General features: G+C 33.0%; 1 protein-coding gene across 1 annotated transcript in view; it reads right to left on the reverse strand.

The window, feature by feature from the left end:
* ABCB5 (ATP binding cassette subfamily B member 5) overlaps positions 1 to 16,780 on the reverse strand; it is a 129,285-nt gene extending 112,505 nt beyond the window's left edge. The window contains exons 1-3 of the mRNA XM_039238854.1: positions 16,726 to 16,780; positions 4,422 to 4,495; positions 2,093 to 2,147 (exon numbers count right to left, since the gene is read on the reverse strand). Of these exons, the coding sequence (XP_039094785.1) occupies positions 2,093 to 2,147; positions 4,422 to 4,474 (108 nt within the window). The 5' untranslated portion in view covers positions 4,475 to 4,495; positions 16,726 to 16,780. The remainder of the gene's footprint in view (positions 1 to 2,092; positions 2,148 to 4,421; positions 4,496 to 16,725) is intronic.
* Positions 16,781 to 18,328: the final 1,548 nt, after the last annotated feature.

An 18,328-nucleotide genomic window follows, 5' to 3' on the forward strand; every position in this document is an offset into this window, starting at 1 on the left:
GGTAGCATTATAGCTGTAAAAAACAAAAACAAAACCAATCTACAATTTTTCCATCAAGTAAACATTATTTTATAAATTAAAACAATAAATGTGTAAAATTATGGAAAAGTATTTATATGTAAAAGTTAAAAAAGAAGATCCCTGATATTAAGGATTTACAATGTATTTTGAAGAAGTTGTCGAAAAATATAACATAGCTCTGTCTCTCTCAAACATTACAAAATATTTTTTAAAAATTAAAAAAAGTAATAAAAATATAAATTAGCAAAATCTGTACAAATTATGCATCTGTGACACAGGCCAGATAAAATGTGAGTATAAATCAGAAACTTCCTTCCATTTGGTTGATTCTAAAATAAATTAATATATATATTTTTAATTTTTGTAATGTTTTTTTATTTATTTCTGAAAGAGAGAGAGACAGTGTGAACAGGGGAGGGTCAGAGAGAGAGGGATTTACAGAATCTGAAAGACTCCAGGCTCTGAGCTAGCTGTCAGCACAGAGCCCAACATGGGGCTCGAATCCACAAACCATGAGATCATGACCTGAGACAAAGTCGGACGCTTAACCGACTGAGTCACCCAGGCGCCCCATAAAATAAATTAATATATTTTAAAACACTGCAATGACAATATCTTGGTTTAAGGACAGTTGAACTTCAAAATTTCAATTCCTTAGGTTTATCAACATCATAGCAATGATAAAACTAAGTAAGCACAGTGAACAGTAACCATGTGGTAAAAATTAGTTCACCAAATGTAACAAATTATATTTTTCATTCTTATTTTAAATTCCTTGGATTTTTTCCTAACTGGACAATATCTATTCTATAAATAAGGGTCTATAATAACTTATTGCATAAATTATAATTTGCAAGGCTGTTTGGAATAAGAAATGATAATTGAAAAAAAGAAGAAAGAAATAATTGAAAGCCAGATACTGAATTCTTTATATTCTATTCTATAGCAGATCCCAACAATGCTATTCCAAAACAAAAATATGAATAAAACTTGAAAATATGGATTATTTATCTTACTGAAAGTTCAAGATAAAATGTATAGTGGTATGGAAATGAAATTAGATTTGTATAACAGTAAGAAGAACTTAGTACATATTTTATGAGTGGAGACTGAAAATATTTAATGTGTTACCATTTATTCATGTGATAGCTAATAAATATTTACGGAGTAAATGCCACAGTATTGTACTTGGTACTACAGATGATAAGTATCTGTTCATCCACCTTCCCCCAGAATAATGTGTTATCTCTTTGTAAAGATTGTCATGTTCTGCTACTTCCCAGGTTTTTCAGATTTGACTTTTGAAAAAGCAGGTAATGTTTTACGTGAATTTCTTTTTAAAAAATTTTTTTATTAATTTTTAAATTTACATCCAAGTTAGTTAGCATATAGTGCAACAATGATTTCAAGAGTATATTCCTTAATGCCCGTTACCCATTTAGCCCATCCCCCCTCCCACAACCCCTCCAGTAACCCTCTGTTTGTTTTCCATATTTAAGAGTCTCATATTTTTGTCCCCCTCCCTGTTTTTATATTATTTTTGCTTCCCCTCCCTTATGTTCATATGTTTTGTATCTTAAAGTCCTCATATGTGAATTTCTAATGACACTGACAGCCAGGCTGACATTGAGATTAGAGTAGGTAGAGAAGTTGTTTTGGGAACACATTCCTGAAAATGTTCCTTGAACATAATCCTAAAGAAATGTGTTAACCTATTTTTTATGTGTATGTTTTATAAAATATTTACATAATTATTTTTTATTTAAAAAGAATTTATACACTTTAAAAATAACCAAGCAACTTTTACCAATGTATGTATCACACACACATGCACACACTTTTTTTTTTTTTCAAAATTGGGAGCACTGTATAAATACTGTACTTTTTTCTTACCCCTTATTATGGAAATGTTGGGTTAATTATATTTTTTCCTATTAGAAGTTATATTTTAATTACTTTTAAAATTCCCCTTCTTCCCCCAACAATAGGTGTAAACTATCAATCATTCTAAGCACTACTGACAATTCCCTAAAATTTTATGATACATATACTTTCTAACTGATTTACTTACTATTTCAATAGGTCCAATAATTTGTTTTTTTACACTGGGCAGTTCTTGTAGTTTTCTGGAAAACAAATGTTGAAGATGGAAAGGTTACAATGTGAATATAACTGCAAATTTTTCCAATTAAAATTGTTCCTAAGTATCAAATTTCACTCTTGATAGCAAATTTGCATCGACATTGAAATTTTAAAAACACACTTAAGGATACACAGTACAGATTTTTATCATAACCAATGGAAAACTAAGTTGTCACTGGCTATCTCTACATTAGTTAGGATAACAATTGAAGGCAAACCTTTGGAGTAGACATTTTTTAATTGTGGTAAAATACATGTAACAGAATTCACCATCTCAACTAATTTTAAGTGTACAGTTCAGTAGTATTAAGTACATTCATATTGTGCTCCCATCACCACCATCAACCCACAGAACTATATCTTGAAAAATGGACTCTATACTCATTAAACAATAATCACCCTTCTCTCTTGCTCCCAGCTTCTGGCAACTACCATTCTATTTTCTGTTTCTATGAATCTGACTACCTTAGGTGCCTCGTGTAAGTGGAACTACATAGTATTTTGTTCTTTTCTGTTGGGTTTATTCACTTAGCATAGTATCTTCAATGTTTATATATGTGGTAGCACATGTCAGAATTTTTCTTCTTTTTAAGGCTGATTATTATGCCATTGTGTATATAGCACATTTTATTTATCCATCCATCCACCCATCAGTCAATGAACACTTTCCGAGTGCTTCAACCTTTTGCTGTGAATAATGCTGCTATGAATAGGGGTATATAAATAACTTTTCAAGTCCCCACTTTCAGTTCTTTTGGGTAAATAAGACTGAAATTGCTGGATCACATGATTATTTTTAATTTTTTGAGGAATCATCATACTGTTTTCCATAGCAGTTTTACCATTTTACATTCCTATCAATCATGCACAAGGATTCTTCTCCACAACCTCACCAATACTTGCTATCTTTTATTTATTTATTATTATTATTTTTAATAGCATCCATCTTAATCGATATAAGTTGGTTGATTAGAATTTTTAAGCTTTTGTAACAAATTGCTCAAGAGTAAATGTAAGCTTTTAATGAAAGAAGCCCTATTAAGTAGATATTAAATAAGTATAATGTGAATTTTGTTTCCCACTGAAAATTTAATTTCTTAAGCTCACATTTCAAGTCCAGATGAAAACGATAAGTTTTATTCATTGCTTTCAGAGAAATCTATCAATTAAAGACACGCACACATATAAGATTCTTAAACATTAATGGACGACTGTAGGGCATCAGATTAAGTTTTCTAAAAAAGACACCACAGAAGGATGAACTTCTGACTCTTCTTTCCAGCTTTATAACCTTTGTTCCATCAGCTTTGATAAATGTCAAGTCACTTAATTTTATTCTCTCTGAGGTTAATAATTTACTTAAATACTGGGCCATTTTGTTCTGAGATGTTTCACAGATGACAACAAGTGCTTTAAGACTGTAAAGCCCTTGCTTTACCCCAGATTCAGACTTGTGTGCTTTTATTTGATTAAGTAATCTCTACATCGAACACGGGGCTCAAACTCAGGGCTATGAGATCAAGAGTGGTACGTTCCTTTTGACTGAGCCAGCCATGACTCCCCATAATCCCCTAACAAATGCTTATTTTAAAGACTAAGACTCGTAAACTCTCTTTTGATAAATTTTGTTTCAGGGAAATATTTCTATCTCCCATTGACCTTCATGAAAAGCCTCTGGAGAGTTCAGGTAGTCTTTTGAAGGTCTCTTTTCTACCAGAGTTGAAAGCAGAAAATAGTACATGAGCAAATATGGTGGGAACTGCCTTTCTGCCTATTTGTAGCCCTGCATTAACGAAACATGCTATCAAAAGAGGTCCTCTTAATTTTTATAGCTTATATATCTAAATGTAACACCATTATTATGGTAAAAGTGAAACTAAAATAGACTTTAAGCTATTTCACTTTTAAATCTGTAAATTGATGGATTATAGGAGTAGGAAATTTTTATAAAATACACACATACATACACACAAAGACATCCATTTAGTGAAAAAATAATAGGAATCCCGTATTTTCTTTTATTAAATGTACCACATGAACTGAAGGATCCATAGAGAACTGAATTGAAATTATTCAGGTATTTCTTTTCTTATAATGATAAACTATAAGAAATTCATTGATTATATTGAAGTTCAGCACAAAAAAAATGCACTGCTATTTTTGGAAAAAAATTATAAACATTTTTGCTACAGCTTTGAAAAGAATAAAGTTTATCTGAAGTTGCAGAATGCTTTTGGTAGAATTTAGGCAAAGCTTACCCATTTCTCTGATAATTTTCTTGCATCTCTTCAGCTCTTTCAGAATTTGCCATCTTATTTACGATTTAATTCTTCTGAAATATTAATAAATATATCATGACTATGCATTCTTTACATCCCTAACAGCTTCTGAAAAAGTATCATGCTGAGTTTTACCTTGCCACCCCACTCTGCACCCTAATTGAAGTATCTGATTAGGGGCTTATTTATTCAGATGTTATCATTGAATTTACAGTTTTGTTTCTTCATTCTCAGCTTAGATTGTAAGCTAACAAAAATTCTAGAAATTAAATAGAAGGAAAGCCAGATCCTTGTGCACCATGCATGTTTTTTCAGGATACTAGATTCTATTTCTACATCACCACTGATGTGACTATAACTCATGACACTTAAAATTTTTTTTTAATGTTTATTTATGAGAGAGAGAGACAGACAGAGCATGAGTAGCGGAGGGGCAGAGAGAGAGGGAGACACAGAATCAGAAGGCTCTAGGCTCTGAGCCATCAGCACAGACCCAAATGCGGGGCTTGAGCTGTGAGATCATGACCTAAGCTGAAGTCGGCTGCTTAGCTGATTGAGCCACCCAGGCACCCCTAATTCATGACACTTTCAATCTATCTAATGTTTAGTTTTCTCTATAAAACGTTTATACAACAGGGGGTGGCTGGGTGTGTCAGTGGTTAACCAATTGACTCTAGATTTCCGCTCAGGTCATGATCTTATATTTTGTGAGATGGAGCCCCACGTTGGGCTCTGTGATGACTGCATGGACCCTGCTTGAGATTCTCTCTCTCCTTCTGTCTCTGCTTCTTCCCCACTTGCACTCTTTCTCTCGAAATAAGTAAATAAATATTGAAAAAAGTTGATGCAACATTTTCTGTTAGCCAGCAGTTTGAAATCTTTCAAAATGTTTATTTATCTTTGAGAGAGAGACAGAGAGCGAGCACACAAGCAGGGGAGAGGCAGAGAGAGAGAGAGGGAGACATAGAATCTGAAGCAGGATCCAGCTTCTAAGCTGTCAGCACAGAGCCAGATGCAGGACTCAAAGTCATGAATCATGAGATCATGATCTTGGCGGAAGGCTGATGCTTAACCAATTGAGCTACCTAGGTGTCCGTGTTAGCCAACAGTTTGAAAGACTAGAGTATCTAATTCACCAAATACAAGCAAGTTAGAGCTTCTATCATATATGGTTATCAAAAAATCAGAATATTTTGAAAACCCATTCATCATTAAAATTATATTAAGAATAATGTATTCTTTCTATGGATGATACTTCAGAATCTGAGCCTATCTTAAGATTGGAATTATGTAAATAAATTTTCATTTCATGGCTAATATAGAGATATTTTGACTCAATCTTACTTGTTAGGAAATACAACATACTACCTCGATTGAGATAATTATAAACAATATAGATTTAAATCCTAGAGTAGAATTACTAATTAAGGAAATATTACCCAAGCATCTGAAAAAAAAGAAAAAAAAGAGTACTCTTTTAAATACTAATCTTCTCCATGAAGGAACGAGTCTCAATGAATCAAATTTCAGTGAATGAGAAATAAAGCATGATATAACTACATTGGCATATTTTTCCTTTTTCAGAAATCAATGGTCATAATTTCATACAAGAAATCTTTACAACTGCTATACTTGACTTTACAATATCTCGTTATTTGACATATGTATAAGGGAAGTAATAAAATAGACTCTACCAATCATTTGCATTTTGTAGAAATGAACAATTGTATTAAAAAACTCACAAATTCATAAAAAGAAATCAAAACAATTGGGGCTTACCTCAGCAATGCATGATCTGTTCATTTATACCAAAATCGTGTGTGGTTTCTCTCCTCAACAAATACCTAACTGTACTTTCATACTGTGCTTTACCAAGCTTATTTTCTGATCATGCTGTAATATCTGATTACGACAATGGTGACTTTCCAGGTAAGGCACACTATGTTCTTCAAGCCATACTGCACACAGGAAACAAAATGAGCAAAAAACACCCTTACTGAGCCAAAGAAACACTTTGTAAAGATCTGTGGTGTCTCTAGTTTTCTTCTGTGCTTTTCTCAAATTTGTATCATCATGTTCACTGACACATTCTCATATTACAATTCTTAGTTATCCTATTAAATTGTATTTCTTTACCTATACCTTCATAAATACCTTGAAAAAGGTATTGAGCTTGTATTATGTATCAGCTGCTAGTTTATAAAATAAAAAGACATGTTCCCTTCTCCTGAGGAACTCACATTCTCCCCTCCACTTTTTTCTCTATACTATGTCCCTGCTGCTCAGTGTGGTCCCCAGACCAACAACACAGGCAACACCTGGGACTTTAACAGACATGCATAATTATTATTTTTTTGATTATGGTAGAATAAACATAAAATTTAACAGTTAAACTATGTATAAGTTACCATTCAGTGGCATTAAATACATACACAATGTTGTGCAACCATCACTAGTACAGAACTTTTTCATAATGCCCAACTAAAACTCTGTACCCATTAAACAGTAACTTTCCTTTTCTTCTTCTCTCCAGTCCCTAGTGACCACCATTCTGCTTTCTGTCTCTATGAACTTGCTTAATCTAGGCATCTCAGATAAGTAGAATGGTACTAATATTTTTCCTTTTGTGTCAGGCTTATTTCACTCAGCATGTTTTCAAGTTTCATCCATGATATGTCATATATCAAAGTTTCATTCCTTTTTTTTTTTTTAAGTTTATTTATTTTGAGAGAGAGAGAGGGATAGAGAGCGTTAGAGAGAGAATCTCAAACAGGCTCCATGCTGCAGTTACAGAGCCCGACGTGGGGCTTGATCTCATGAACTGAGAGATCACAACCTGAGCCGAAATTGAGTCAGAGGCTCAACTGAATGAGCCAGCCAGTTGCTCCAAAGTTTCATTCCTTTTTAAGGTAAATAGTATATAAGTATATATACCACAGTTTGTTTACCCATTCATTTTTTGATTGACATTTGGATTGTTTCCACCTATTGGTGACTGTGCATAGTGCTACTATGAACATTAGTATATGAGTATTGGAGTCCTTCTTTCAATTCTTTTGGAATTGAAGTGGAAATAGTGATCATATAGCAATTCTGTTTACCTTTTTGAGGAACTGTCATATTGTTTTTCATGATAGCCATACCATTTTACACTTCCACCAGCAAAGCACAAAAGTTTCAATTTCTCCATATCTTCAACAATACTTTTATTTTCTTGTTTATTGGTAATAGTAATCCTGATAGGTGTGAAGTGGTATCTCACTATGCTTTTGATTTCCATTTCCCTAATGACTACTGAAATCGAGCATCTTTTAATGTATTTATTGGCATGTGTATGTCTTCTTTGCAGAAACGTCTATTTAAGTTACTGCCCATTAAATATTTTTTTTTAAATACTTAGGTTGTAGTTCGTTATGTATTCTGGATATTAAATCAGATTATAGCATCTGCAAATACTCTCTCCTATTCTGTGGGTTGTCTTTTCAGTCTTATAATTGTAGCATTTGATGCATAAAAGTTTTTTATTTTGATGATATCAAATTTATTTATTTTTTCTCTTATTGACTGGGCTTTGGTGTCATAGTTAAGACATTACTGCCAAATTCAATGTCATAAAGCTTTTCCCTTGTTTTTTTTTCCTAAAAGTTTGGTAGTTTTAGCACTTACATTTAGATCTTTAATCTGTTTTAAGTTAATATTTCCATATGATATAAAAGGTCTAACTTCATTTGTATGTAGATATCCAGTTTTGCCAACATCATTTATTGAAAACACTGTTTTCCTCCATTGAATGGTTTCAACATCCTTGTTGAATATCATTTTATCATTTTTGTGATGGTTTATTTCTGGGCTCTCTTATTTTATTCCATTGGTCTATATGTCTTTAAGCTAGTTTTACATTATTTTGATTACTATAGCTGTGTCATATATTTTGAAAACAGGAAGTGTGACCCTTCCAAATTTGTTATTTTCCAAGATTGTTTTTGTTATTTTCAAGATTGCCTTTGCTATTTGCTATTTTGCTATTGTTTAGCTCTTTGCTACTTTTTCTATTTGCTATCTTTTTAAAGATTGTTTTGTTATTTGCTATTAAAACTTGGAATTTTAGGATGGGTTTTCCTATTTATGCAAAAAAATGTTACTGGGATTTTGATAAGGATTACATTGAATCTGTAGATCACTTTCAGTAATACTTTCAGTCCTCTCAGATCTGTAGATCACTTTCAGTCATATTAATAATATTAAGTCTTCCAGTCCATGAACATAGGATACCTTTCCATTTATTTCTGTCTTCTTTCCTTTTTTCAGTCATGTTTTGTAGTTTTCAGTGTACACATCTTTCATTTCCTTGACTAAGTTTATTCCTAGGTATTTTATGATAATATTGTAATGGAATTGTTTTCTTAATTCTCTTTCCTGATTGTTAGTGTGTAGAAAAGCAATTTTTTTTTTAGATTCCACATATGGGATCAGACAATATTTGTCTTTCTTTGTCTAACTTATTTCATCTAGCATAGTGCCCTCAAGACTCATCATAGATTGGTTTTTCCTTTTGTGAGGATTTTCTTTCTTAAATGGCTGAATAATATTCCATCATGTGTATATGTGTGTGTGTGGACACACACCACATTTTCTTTATTCATTCATCTGTTGATGGGCCTTCAGGTTGCTTCCATGTCTTGGCTACTGTAAATAATGCTTCAATGAACATGAGGGTAGATATTTTAAGATAATGACTTGACTTCCTTCTGATATATATCCAGAAATGTAATTGCTGGATCATATGGTAATTCTATTTTTAATATTTTGAGAAATTGCCATATTGTTTTCTACAATGGCTGTACTGAATCATACTTTTATAAAATTGATTCCAGAGGCATGCCTAGGTGGGCCAGCCAGTTGAGCGTCTGACTTCATTCAGGTCATGATCTCACAAGTTGTGAGTTTGAGTCCCATGTTGTGCTCTCTGTTATCGGCATGGAGCCCACTTTGGCTCCTCTTTTCTCACTGCCCCTTCCTTGATCGTTCTCTCTCTCAAAATTAATTAAAACATTAAAAAAAATGTATTCCAGAAATGCAGAATTTGGATCCCACCCTAAAACTACTGAATAGAATCTGTATTTTAACAAAATTCTCTAGGTGGTTTGTGTGTACATCAAATTTGGAGAAGCACGTCTCTATAGTATTTAACAAAAAGTCTTGGTAAATAGAAGGCACTAATCCTCTAGAGGAAGTTTTCTTTCTACTAAAACTAAGAATGTAAAAATAAAGCTAAAAATGCAGTGTGACATATAAGTAACATATACTTATGTGACACAAGTAACATATTGTTCTTATCTACTGCCTACAGCAAGGTTTTAAAGTGTGAACAAAAGATTTCTGGTATCAAAATCTCATGAAGCACATTTTAAAAAATGATATACTGGTAAGTTTAGCCATAGAATTAAAACAGGGCAATATCGTAAAGAATAATGTGGTAAATATACTGTCTAGTCAGAGAAAGCCTCTTACAGAAGGTAATGTTTAAGGTGAATTACAAGAAGGAAGTTGCCATGAAGAGATAAAGAAGAAAATCCCAGGGAGAGGGAGTATGATTTATATGGTAGAGAGAGAAAGTGCACCGAGGCAAAGGAACACAAGATGAAAGAAAATCATAGGACAGATCATCATTACATGGGAAGATACAGGTTTACCATGAGGGCTGTCCTTTTGTTCCTCCATATCATCCAATGTCTCAAAAGGAAGAGAGGAACGGTTTGAAACATGTCAGGTGTGAGATACTGATGAGATAATCAGGTAGTAATGTCTAAAAAAATCAATAGGTAATGTGAGAATAGAACTCAGAACATCTTATTTAGCCAAAGCAGAACCTGTCAGTCAGCCAATCCTTACTGATTAATAACTATGTAGATGTTATCATAGCAAGTAATACAGAGGATACAAAGAAATATAAAATTAGAAAGAAATATTCTGTGTACAAGGGAGCTTACTTTAAAAAAAATTCTGACTTCATATGCCAAGATGAAAATAATACACTATGCAAGGAAATTTTCTGAATGGCACTTAATTAAGCATGCTGGGTAAGAATAATCTGATGCATAGCTAAAAGAAACTGGTTGGATGGAAAGCACAGGATTCTTGATTAGATAAAAGAAGATATAAACTGTATCTTTATATCCAAAAGGAACAAACTAGTAGTAGTAGAAAATATTAGTAGAAAGATTATTACTGTATATAAACAAATTTCAGAAAAAAATTTTTTTTGTTTCCATTTTCTCCAAAAAGCTCTTCTTTCTGAAATGGAGCAATGTTTTATACTCTTCACAAGCTCCAACTGTTTTTATATCCTGTAATATTTATATACTGCAGTTTCTCAAATGCTGTTCCTTTCTCCCCTCCATATATCTAGCTGAACTGTAGAGTTAAGAATTACATATAAGAGTTCTAAAGACATATAAATCTAATGAGATGGTTGATTTTATGTATCAATTTGGCTAGGCAATGGCATCCAGTTGTTTGATTAAATATCCATCTAAATGTTTTTGTGAAGGTATTTTTAGATATAATTAACACTTAAATCAGTAGATTCTTAGTAAAGCAGATTAGCCTTCATAACGTAGGTAGTCTTCATCCAATTAGTTAAAGGAATTAAGAAAAAAGGCTGAAGAAGAAAGAATTCTGGCTCCAGATGGTCTTCAGTTTCAAAACATCAACTTCTTGCTAGAATTTCCATCCTTTTAGCCTGCTCTGAGGATTTCAGACTTGTCAGTCACCATAGTTATGTAAACTAATGCCTTAAAATCAATCTCTCTCTTCTCTGTCTCTATCTCTCTCCATATACACATTCTCTCTCTCTCTCTCTCTGTCTCTCTCTCACACACACACACACACACACACAGATATATGGGTAAACCCAATGGGAAATATATATATGTGTGTATATATATATATATACATACATATCTCCTGTTGGTTATGTTTCTATGAAGAACCCTAATCTACCTAGTAAGACAGGAAGTTATGTGATGACTAGTACATACAGTGATTACTCTAGCAACTGAAAAGAACATTATGACTTAAAATGGTTTCACTCCACTGATGAGGAGGGCCCTGAGGTTAGTCCTTAGAGGATGGTTAAGATTTCAATAAGTAAACATGTGTGGAGGAGGAACAAGAACATTTTAGGAATGCAAAGGGAATTATGTAACAACAGAGGAATGAGACTAGTCTGGTTAGAATGAACAGTTCATGCACAAATGGAGAAACAGATAAGGTAGATAAGATTGTAGAAGGCATTTAACCAAGTTTTAAGGACAAATATTAGAATTTTCTGACAATGAGAACAACAAAGCCCCTGGTATTTGGTATTATTATTATTACTTTAATTAATTAATTAATTAATTATTTTTAAAATTTACATCGAAGTTAGTTAGCATATTGTGCAACAGTGATTTCAGGAGTAGATTCCTTAATGTCTCTAACCCATTTAGCCCATCTCCCCGCCCACAACCCCTCCAGCAATGCTCTTTTTGTTCTCTATATTTAAGAGTCTCTTTATGTTTTGTCCCCCTCCCTGTTTTTATATTATTCTTGCTTCCCTTCCCTTATGTTCATCTGTTTTGTACCCTAAATTCCTCATATTAGTGAAGTCATATGGTATTTGTCTTTCTCTGCCTAATTTTGCTTAGCATAATATCCTCCAGTTTTATTCATGTAGTTGCAAATAGTAAGATTTCATTCTTTTTAAATGCTGAGTAATACTCCTTATATATATGGTAATTGACCTAATGTCATGGGTAGATTGGAAGAACTTGTGGAAAAACAAGATTCAAGTACATCCATTATGATCCAGTGTCATGGCAGTAGAGAAGTCATATTTGAGAAACATTTTTAAGGGAAGGTTGACAGGATATAGATTCATAAAACAATAAAGAAGGAACAAAAAATAAAAGTTCAATGACTAAGGTTTAACTGAAATAAATGAGCAGCAAAGATGGAAATGGGAAGTCAATAGAATTGGGTTTGGGGAAAAGGTGATATTCAATCTAAAAATATGTTTGGGTTGATAATGGAGTGTCCAAGTGAACATATCTGGGATACAGATGGAAATGAGGCACTGATAGTTATGAAAATCGCTAAGCTAGAGAGATACTTGTAATGGTTATCTGCACAGAAGGAAAAATTAAAACTTTGAGAATAAATTTGCTTTAATAATTTGACAATGGTATGTAAAAGCACAGGTGACAGGTACAGTATAGAGGCTGGGAATTTTCCTTCTAGAGTGGTGCCATTCAGTAGAACTTTTTGCAAAAATGGGAATATTCTGTTTACTGCCCAAAGAGATTATGGTAGCCAGTAAGCATGTGCAGTTATTAGGAACTTGCAAGGTAGCAGTGAGGCAAATGAATTTCTATTTTTATATAATTTAATTCAAATTTAAATAGCCACATGTAACAAAAGGCTATCATACTGGGAAGCAAAGTTCTAGAATCAAACTGCCTAGACTCAAATTCTGGATCCCGATTCACACTACACCTTTAATTTTGGCCAATCCATTTAATCCTTATTGAACAGCACTAAGCACAGTGTTTACAACTCAATAATCCCTGTTGTCCTTTTTAAAAAATTTATATAACTACTTGTTTTATTTTTCCACTTTTCAGCTACAACCCATATCAATTAACAGAAAAAGTGACTATAACATTATAGTTTAACATTATTTAAAAAAAAAAAGCAAAGTCAGACAGGGATCAAAATGATGAAGTAAGAGCTTTCTATCATCTTCTTCCCAAAGCACACAAATTTAGACACTCATTCATAGATAAGAGTGCCTTTGTGGAAGTCCAGGGGTCCATTAGAAAGTTCCAGCACACTGTTAAAGCAAAAAATTCTAAGATAGGATGGATTGAAGAAAGTAAGAGAAACAGTTTCACTTTCCCAGCTGGGTTGGAAGCTGCTAAAGATACCTATTTCTTTCTCACCCCATCCATAGTACTGAGGCATGCTATGTGACTGCAGGGCAGGGAGTGGCTTAAAGAACAGCAGCCAAGGTTTGGCATGGAACATACAAAAGGAATGTAGATTCTATTAACTGCATGGCAGGAAGCCAATTCATGAGCTGCTGGGGACATCTTGCCTGTAGATCTCCTCTCAAGTGGCCCAGGAACACTCCAACATTCTGCATGCCTCACCCACACCCCTCAAGCCCTGGAGGTAGTGGAAACAAGCCTTGCAGACAGCTAATCAGCATATACATGCATAGAAAGCTTGCCTGACTCTGTAGGACTAGGAGACAACACACAAAACTGAGCACTATTCTAGGGAAAGCAAGCAAATAAGAAGCTGTCAGCACCTGGCTTTGCAAGATCAAGCGAAGGCATACAATCTTAGGAATTTCCATGGGAACAAGAAGTTGGGAGTAGGCATATCCATTGAAAAGGCCCAAGAATGCCTCAGAATCCCTAATACTGCTGATGGAGGTATTTTTATCCCTAAACCAGTCAGTAGACAGGAGATGACTGTTTCTTTAAATACAAAGATTATTGCAAGACTTTAAGGAGCATGAAAAATCAAGGATACATGACACCACCAAAAAAACACAATGATTTTCCATTTTCCAAAGAAATGGAGAGCTACAATTTGCCTGATAAAGAATTCATATGTTTGCACATATAGGAGGATTAGGAGGAACTTAACGGAGGACCATGGGGGAGAAGAAGGGGGGAAATGGTAGGGGAAAGGGGGAGAGGCAAACCATGAGAGACTCTTGAATGCTGACAAAAACTGAGGACTGATGGATGGGGGGGGAGGGGGGATGGGCATGGAGAGGGGCACTTGTGGGGATGAGCACTGGGTGTTATATGGAAACCAACTTGACAATAAACTATTTGTAAAAAAAAAAAAAAAAAATTCAAAATAGTTGTTTTAAGGAAGCTCAGTAACCTATCATTTGAAAATATAAAGAAAATTCAATAAAATCAGAAAAACAATACTTGAACAAAATGAGAAGTATAACAGAGACAGAGATCATAAAAAATATGAAAAACAAAATGCTGGAGCTGAAGAATACAATTAATAATAATAATAATAATAATTAATAATAAAGGTAATAGAAACTACCAATAGACCACTGGATCAAGCAGAAGAAAGAATCTATGAAGTAGAAGACAGGTCATGTGAAATTACCAGTCAGAGGAGAACAAAGAAAAAAGAATGAAAAAGAGTGAAGAAAGCCTATATGAACAATAGAAACAATTAATAGAAACAATATATGTGTTATTAAAGCCCTATAAGGAGAAGAGAGGGATAAAGGGAGAGAAAGACAATTAAAAGAAGTAATGACTGAGAACTTCCCAAATCTATGGAGATATCTAGATATCCAAATTCATGACATGAAGAAGTTCAAATTCTTCACATACAATGGGATGCCCAAAAGGTTATCAGCGAATTTCTCAGCAGAAATCTTGCAGGTCAGGAGAGAGTAAGGTAATACATTCAGAGTATTGGAAGAAAAAAAAGAAACACCTGCCAACCAAGAATACTGTAGCTGGCAAAGGTGTTCTTCAGAAATGAAGGAGAGTTAGACTTTCCCAGACAAACAAAAGCTGAGGGAATTTGTCATTACTAGACCTGTCTTACAAGAAATGCTAACAGGAATTCTTAAAGTTGAAATGAAAGGAAGTATATAAAAATAACATAAAAATAAAAAACACACTGATAAAGTAATAACATAGTCAAATTCAGAATACCCCAATAGTGTAATGCAACGGTGTGTTAATCACTTAACTCTAGTGTAAAGTTTAAGGTCAGAGGTCTTAAAAATAATTATAGGTATAATAATTAATTACTGGATATACAATACAAAAAGAGGTAAATTATGACATGAAAAAAGAAAATAATGGGGAGAAGAGTTTTTGTATGCGATCAAAATTGTTATCTGTTTCAAATAAACTGTTATATCCATAAGATATTTTATGCTGATTTTCCCTAATTGCAACACATGGTAACCACAAAGCAAAAAGCTACAATAAACATCTGACTCTTGGGTCTCAGCTCAGGTCATGATCTCACAGTTTGTGGGATTAGGCCCCATGTCAGGCTCTGTGCTGACAGCATGGAGCCTGCTTGGGATTCTCTTTCTCTCTGCCCCTCACCTGCTCTATTTCTGTCTCTCAGGAAAAAAAAAAAGAAATATCTCAAATGAACAACCTAACTGTACACTATTAAGAACTAGAAAAAGAACAAACCAAGCCCAAAGTTAGCAGAAAGAAGGAAATAACAAAAATCAGAATGAAAATAAATGAAATTGAGACTGGAAAGACAATAGCAAAGGCAAAGGAATCTAAAAGCTGGTTTCTTGAAAAGGTAAACAAGATTGACAAACCAGTAGTTATACTAAGAAAAAAATGAGAGAAGATTAAAATCTATAAAATCAGAAATGAAAGAGGAGATATTGTAACTGACACAACAGAAATACAAAGAGAAAGAGAAACAATTATAAAGTAATTAATAATTGAACACCAACATACTGAATAACCTAGAAGAAATGAATAAATTTCTTTTTTATAACTTATATTTTATAACCTATATTTTATAACCAAAAATATAACCTACTGAATAATTAATTAGCAAAGGGATTGAAACAAGAATCAAAAACGTCCCAACAAAGAAAAGCTCAGGACTAGATGGTTTCCCTGTAAATTCTACCAAACACTTAAGAAGTAACACCAATCCTTCTCAAACTATTTCAAAAAATTAAATAGGATGGAACACTTCCAAGTTCATTTTAAGGACAGCATTACCTTGATACCAAAGCTAGATGAGGATACTACAAGAAAGAAAACCACAGGCAATATCTTTTTTTGAATAGAGATGCAAACATTCTCAACAAAATGCTAGCAAACCTAAATCAATAGGACATTCAAAGGATCATATACCAGGGTTTTCATAAGCCTTAATAATCCATGTTAAACATTCAACCTGATATAACATGAGTGTTTAATAAATGTTAGCCATTTTGATTAATGCTTTAAAATACCAACAAAACGACAACAACAACAACAAAAGGATGGTATACCATGATCAGGTGGGATCCATCCCTGGGATGCAAGGATGGTTAACTGTATCCCAATCAATAAATGTGATACATCACATTAACAGAACAAATGTTAAAAATAATATGATAAGCTCAATAGATGCATAATAGAAAAGATATTGGGCAAAATTCAACCTCTTTCATAATAAAAGTTCTCAACAAATTGGATATAGAAGGAATGTACTTCACCATAATAATATCCATGTATGTTAGGCCCACAGCTAACATCATACTCTATGGTCATAGTTTAAAAGCTTTTCCTCTGAGATCAGGAACAAGACAATGGCAGGAATGTAAACTGGTTCAGTCACTATGGAAAACATTATGAAGTTTCCTGAAAATACTAAAAATAGAACTACCTAATGATCCAGGATTCTACTTCTGGGTATATATCCAAAGCAAATGAAAACAATATATTGAAAAGATATCTGTACTCCCATGTTTATTCCAGCATTACTTACAATAGCTGAGACATGGAGACAATTTAAGTTTCCTAAAGAAGATGTGGTAAATGTATAAAATAAAATATTATTCAATCCTGATAAAGAAGGAAATCCTGCCATTTGGATTTGAGGCCATTATGAGATAAGTCAGACAAAGAAGGACAAATCTCACTAATAAATGGAAACCAAAAAAGCTGAACTGTTAGAAACAGAATAGAATAGTTGTTTCCAGTGGCTGGGAAGTGGGGGAATCAGGGAGATACTGGTCAAAGAGTACAAACTTGCAGTTAGAAGATGAATAAATTCTTGAGATTTGATGCACAGCATTGTGATTATAGTCGACAATTCTGTACTACATATTTCAAAGTTGCTAAGAGACTAGATTTTAAAAAACTCATTAAAATCACTTTATTTGAAGCCCAGATGGGATAATTAGCTTTTCTTTAAGGATTATAGTAAATATTTAATAAGTGAGTGCAACATTTTGGAGTTTAAATTAAACATAAGAGACTACATCTTAAATGTTCTAAATACAACATGAAATTATAATTTTGTGATATGATGGAGGTATTAGCTAATGCTATAGTGGTAATCATATTGCAATACATAAATGTATCAAATCAACACTGTAAACTTATGCAATGCTGTATATCAATTACATCTCAATTAGGAATAGTTAACAAAATAATAAACTTGATTGAGGTGTTAATAGTAGAGAAGGTAGCTTAGCTAGATAAATTTAAGATTTTGAAAAATAATTACTACAGGATTCAAAAGATAGAATACAGTAGAAATAAAGTATTATTATTTTTTTAATCTTTATAGAATTATTGGATACTAACATTTATCATAATAATAAACAATGTTACCATTATAAGACATATTTAATTTTTAACCTTTAAACTATATTTAAGATATGGGTTCTCTCAAGAAAAAGTCTCATTTGAAATTCATCATAATTTATGACCAAGACCTAAAAGCAGAATATCAGTTTTCCTTCTCAAATATTCCTGAGGATGAAAGGTTCCAAAATCATATACAATTTTCAGACATACTAAATAACAAAAAAAAATATGAAGAAGAGAAAAAAGTATTGTGAGAAAATATTACTTTCACTTACTTCATTCAGATCAATGTCTACTTAGTAAGACAAATGTGCTGTGTAGTCACTGTAGGACCTATTAGCAGCTGACAGTGTTTGGAAAATTATGGTTCTTCACTGTCATGTTAGACTTTAAAATTTTCACTGTCATTTTTGATAAAAATTTTAGTTATTCTTTTATACTGGAAGTATCATTTTATGATTTGATATTTAGGAAAGTATCAATTTTTATCACTCAACTTTTGGC

This window comes from Hyaena hyaena, unplaced genomic scaffold (assembly GCF_003009895.1).
Source record: "Hyaena hyaena isolate Hyena2069 unplaced genomic scaffold, ASM300989v1 scaffold_149, whole genome shotgun sequence".
Classification (NCBI taxonomy): domain Eukaryota; kingdom Metazoa; phylum Chordata; class Mammalia; order Carnivora; family Hyaenidae; genus Hyaena; species Hyaena hyaena.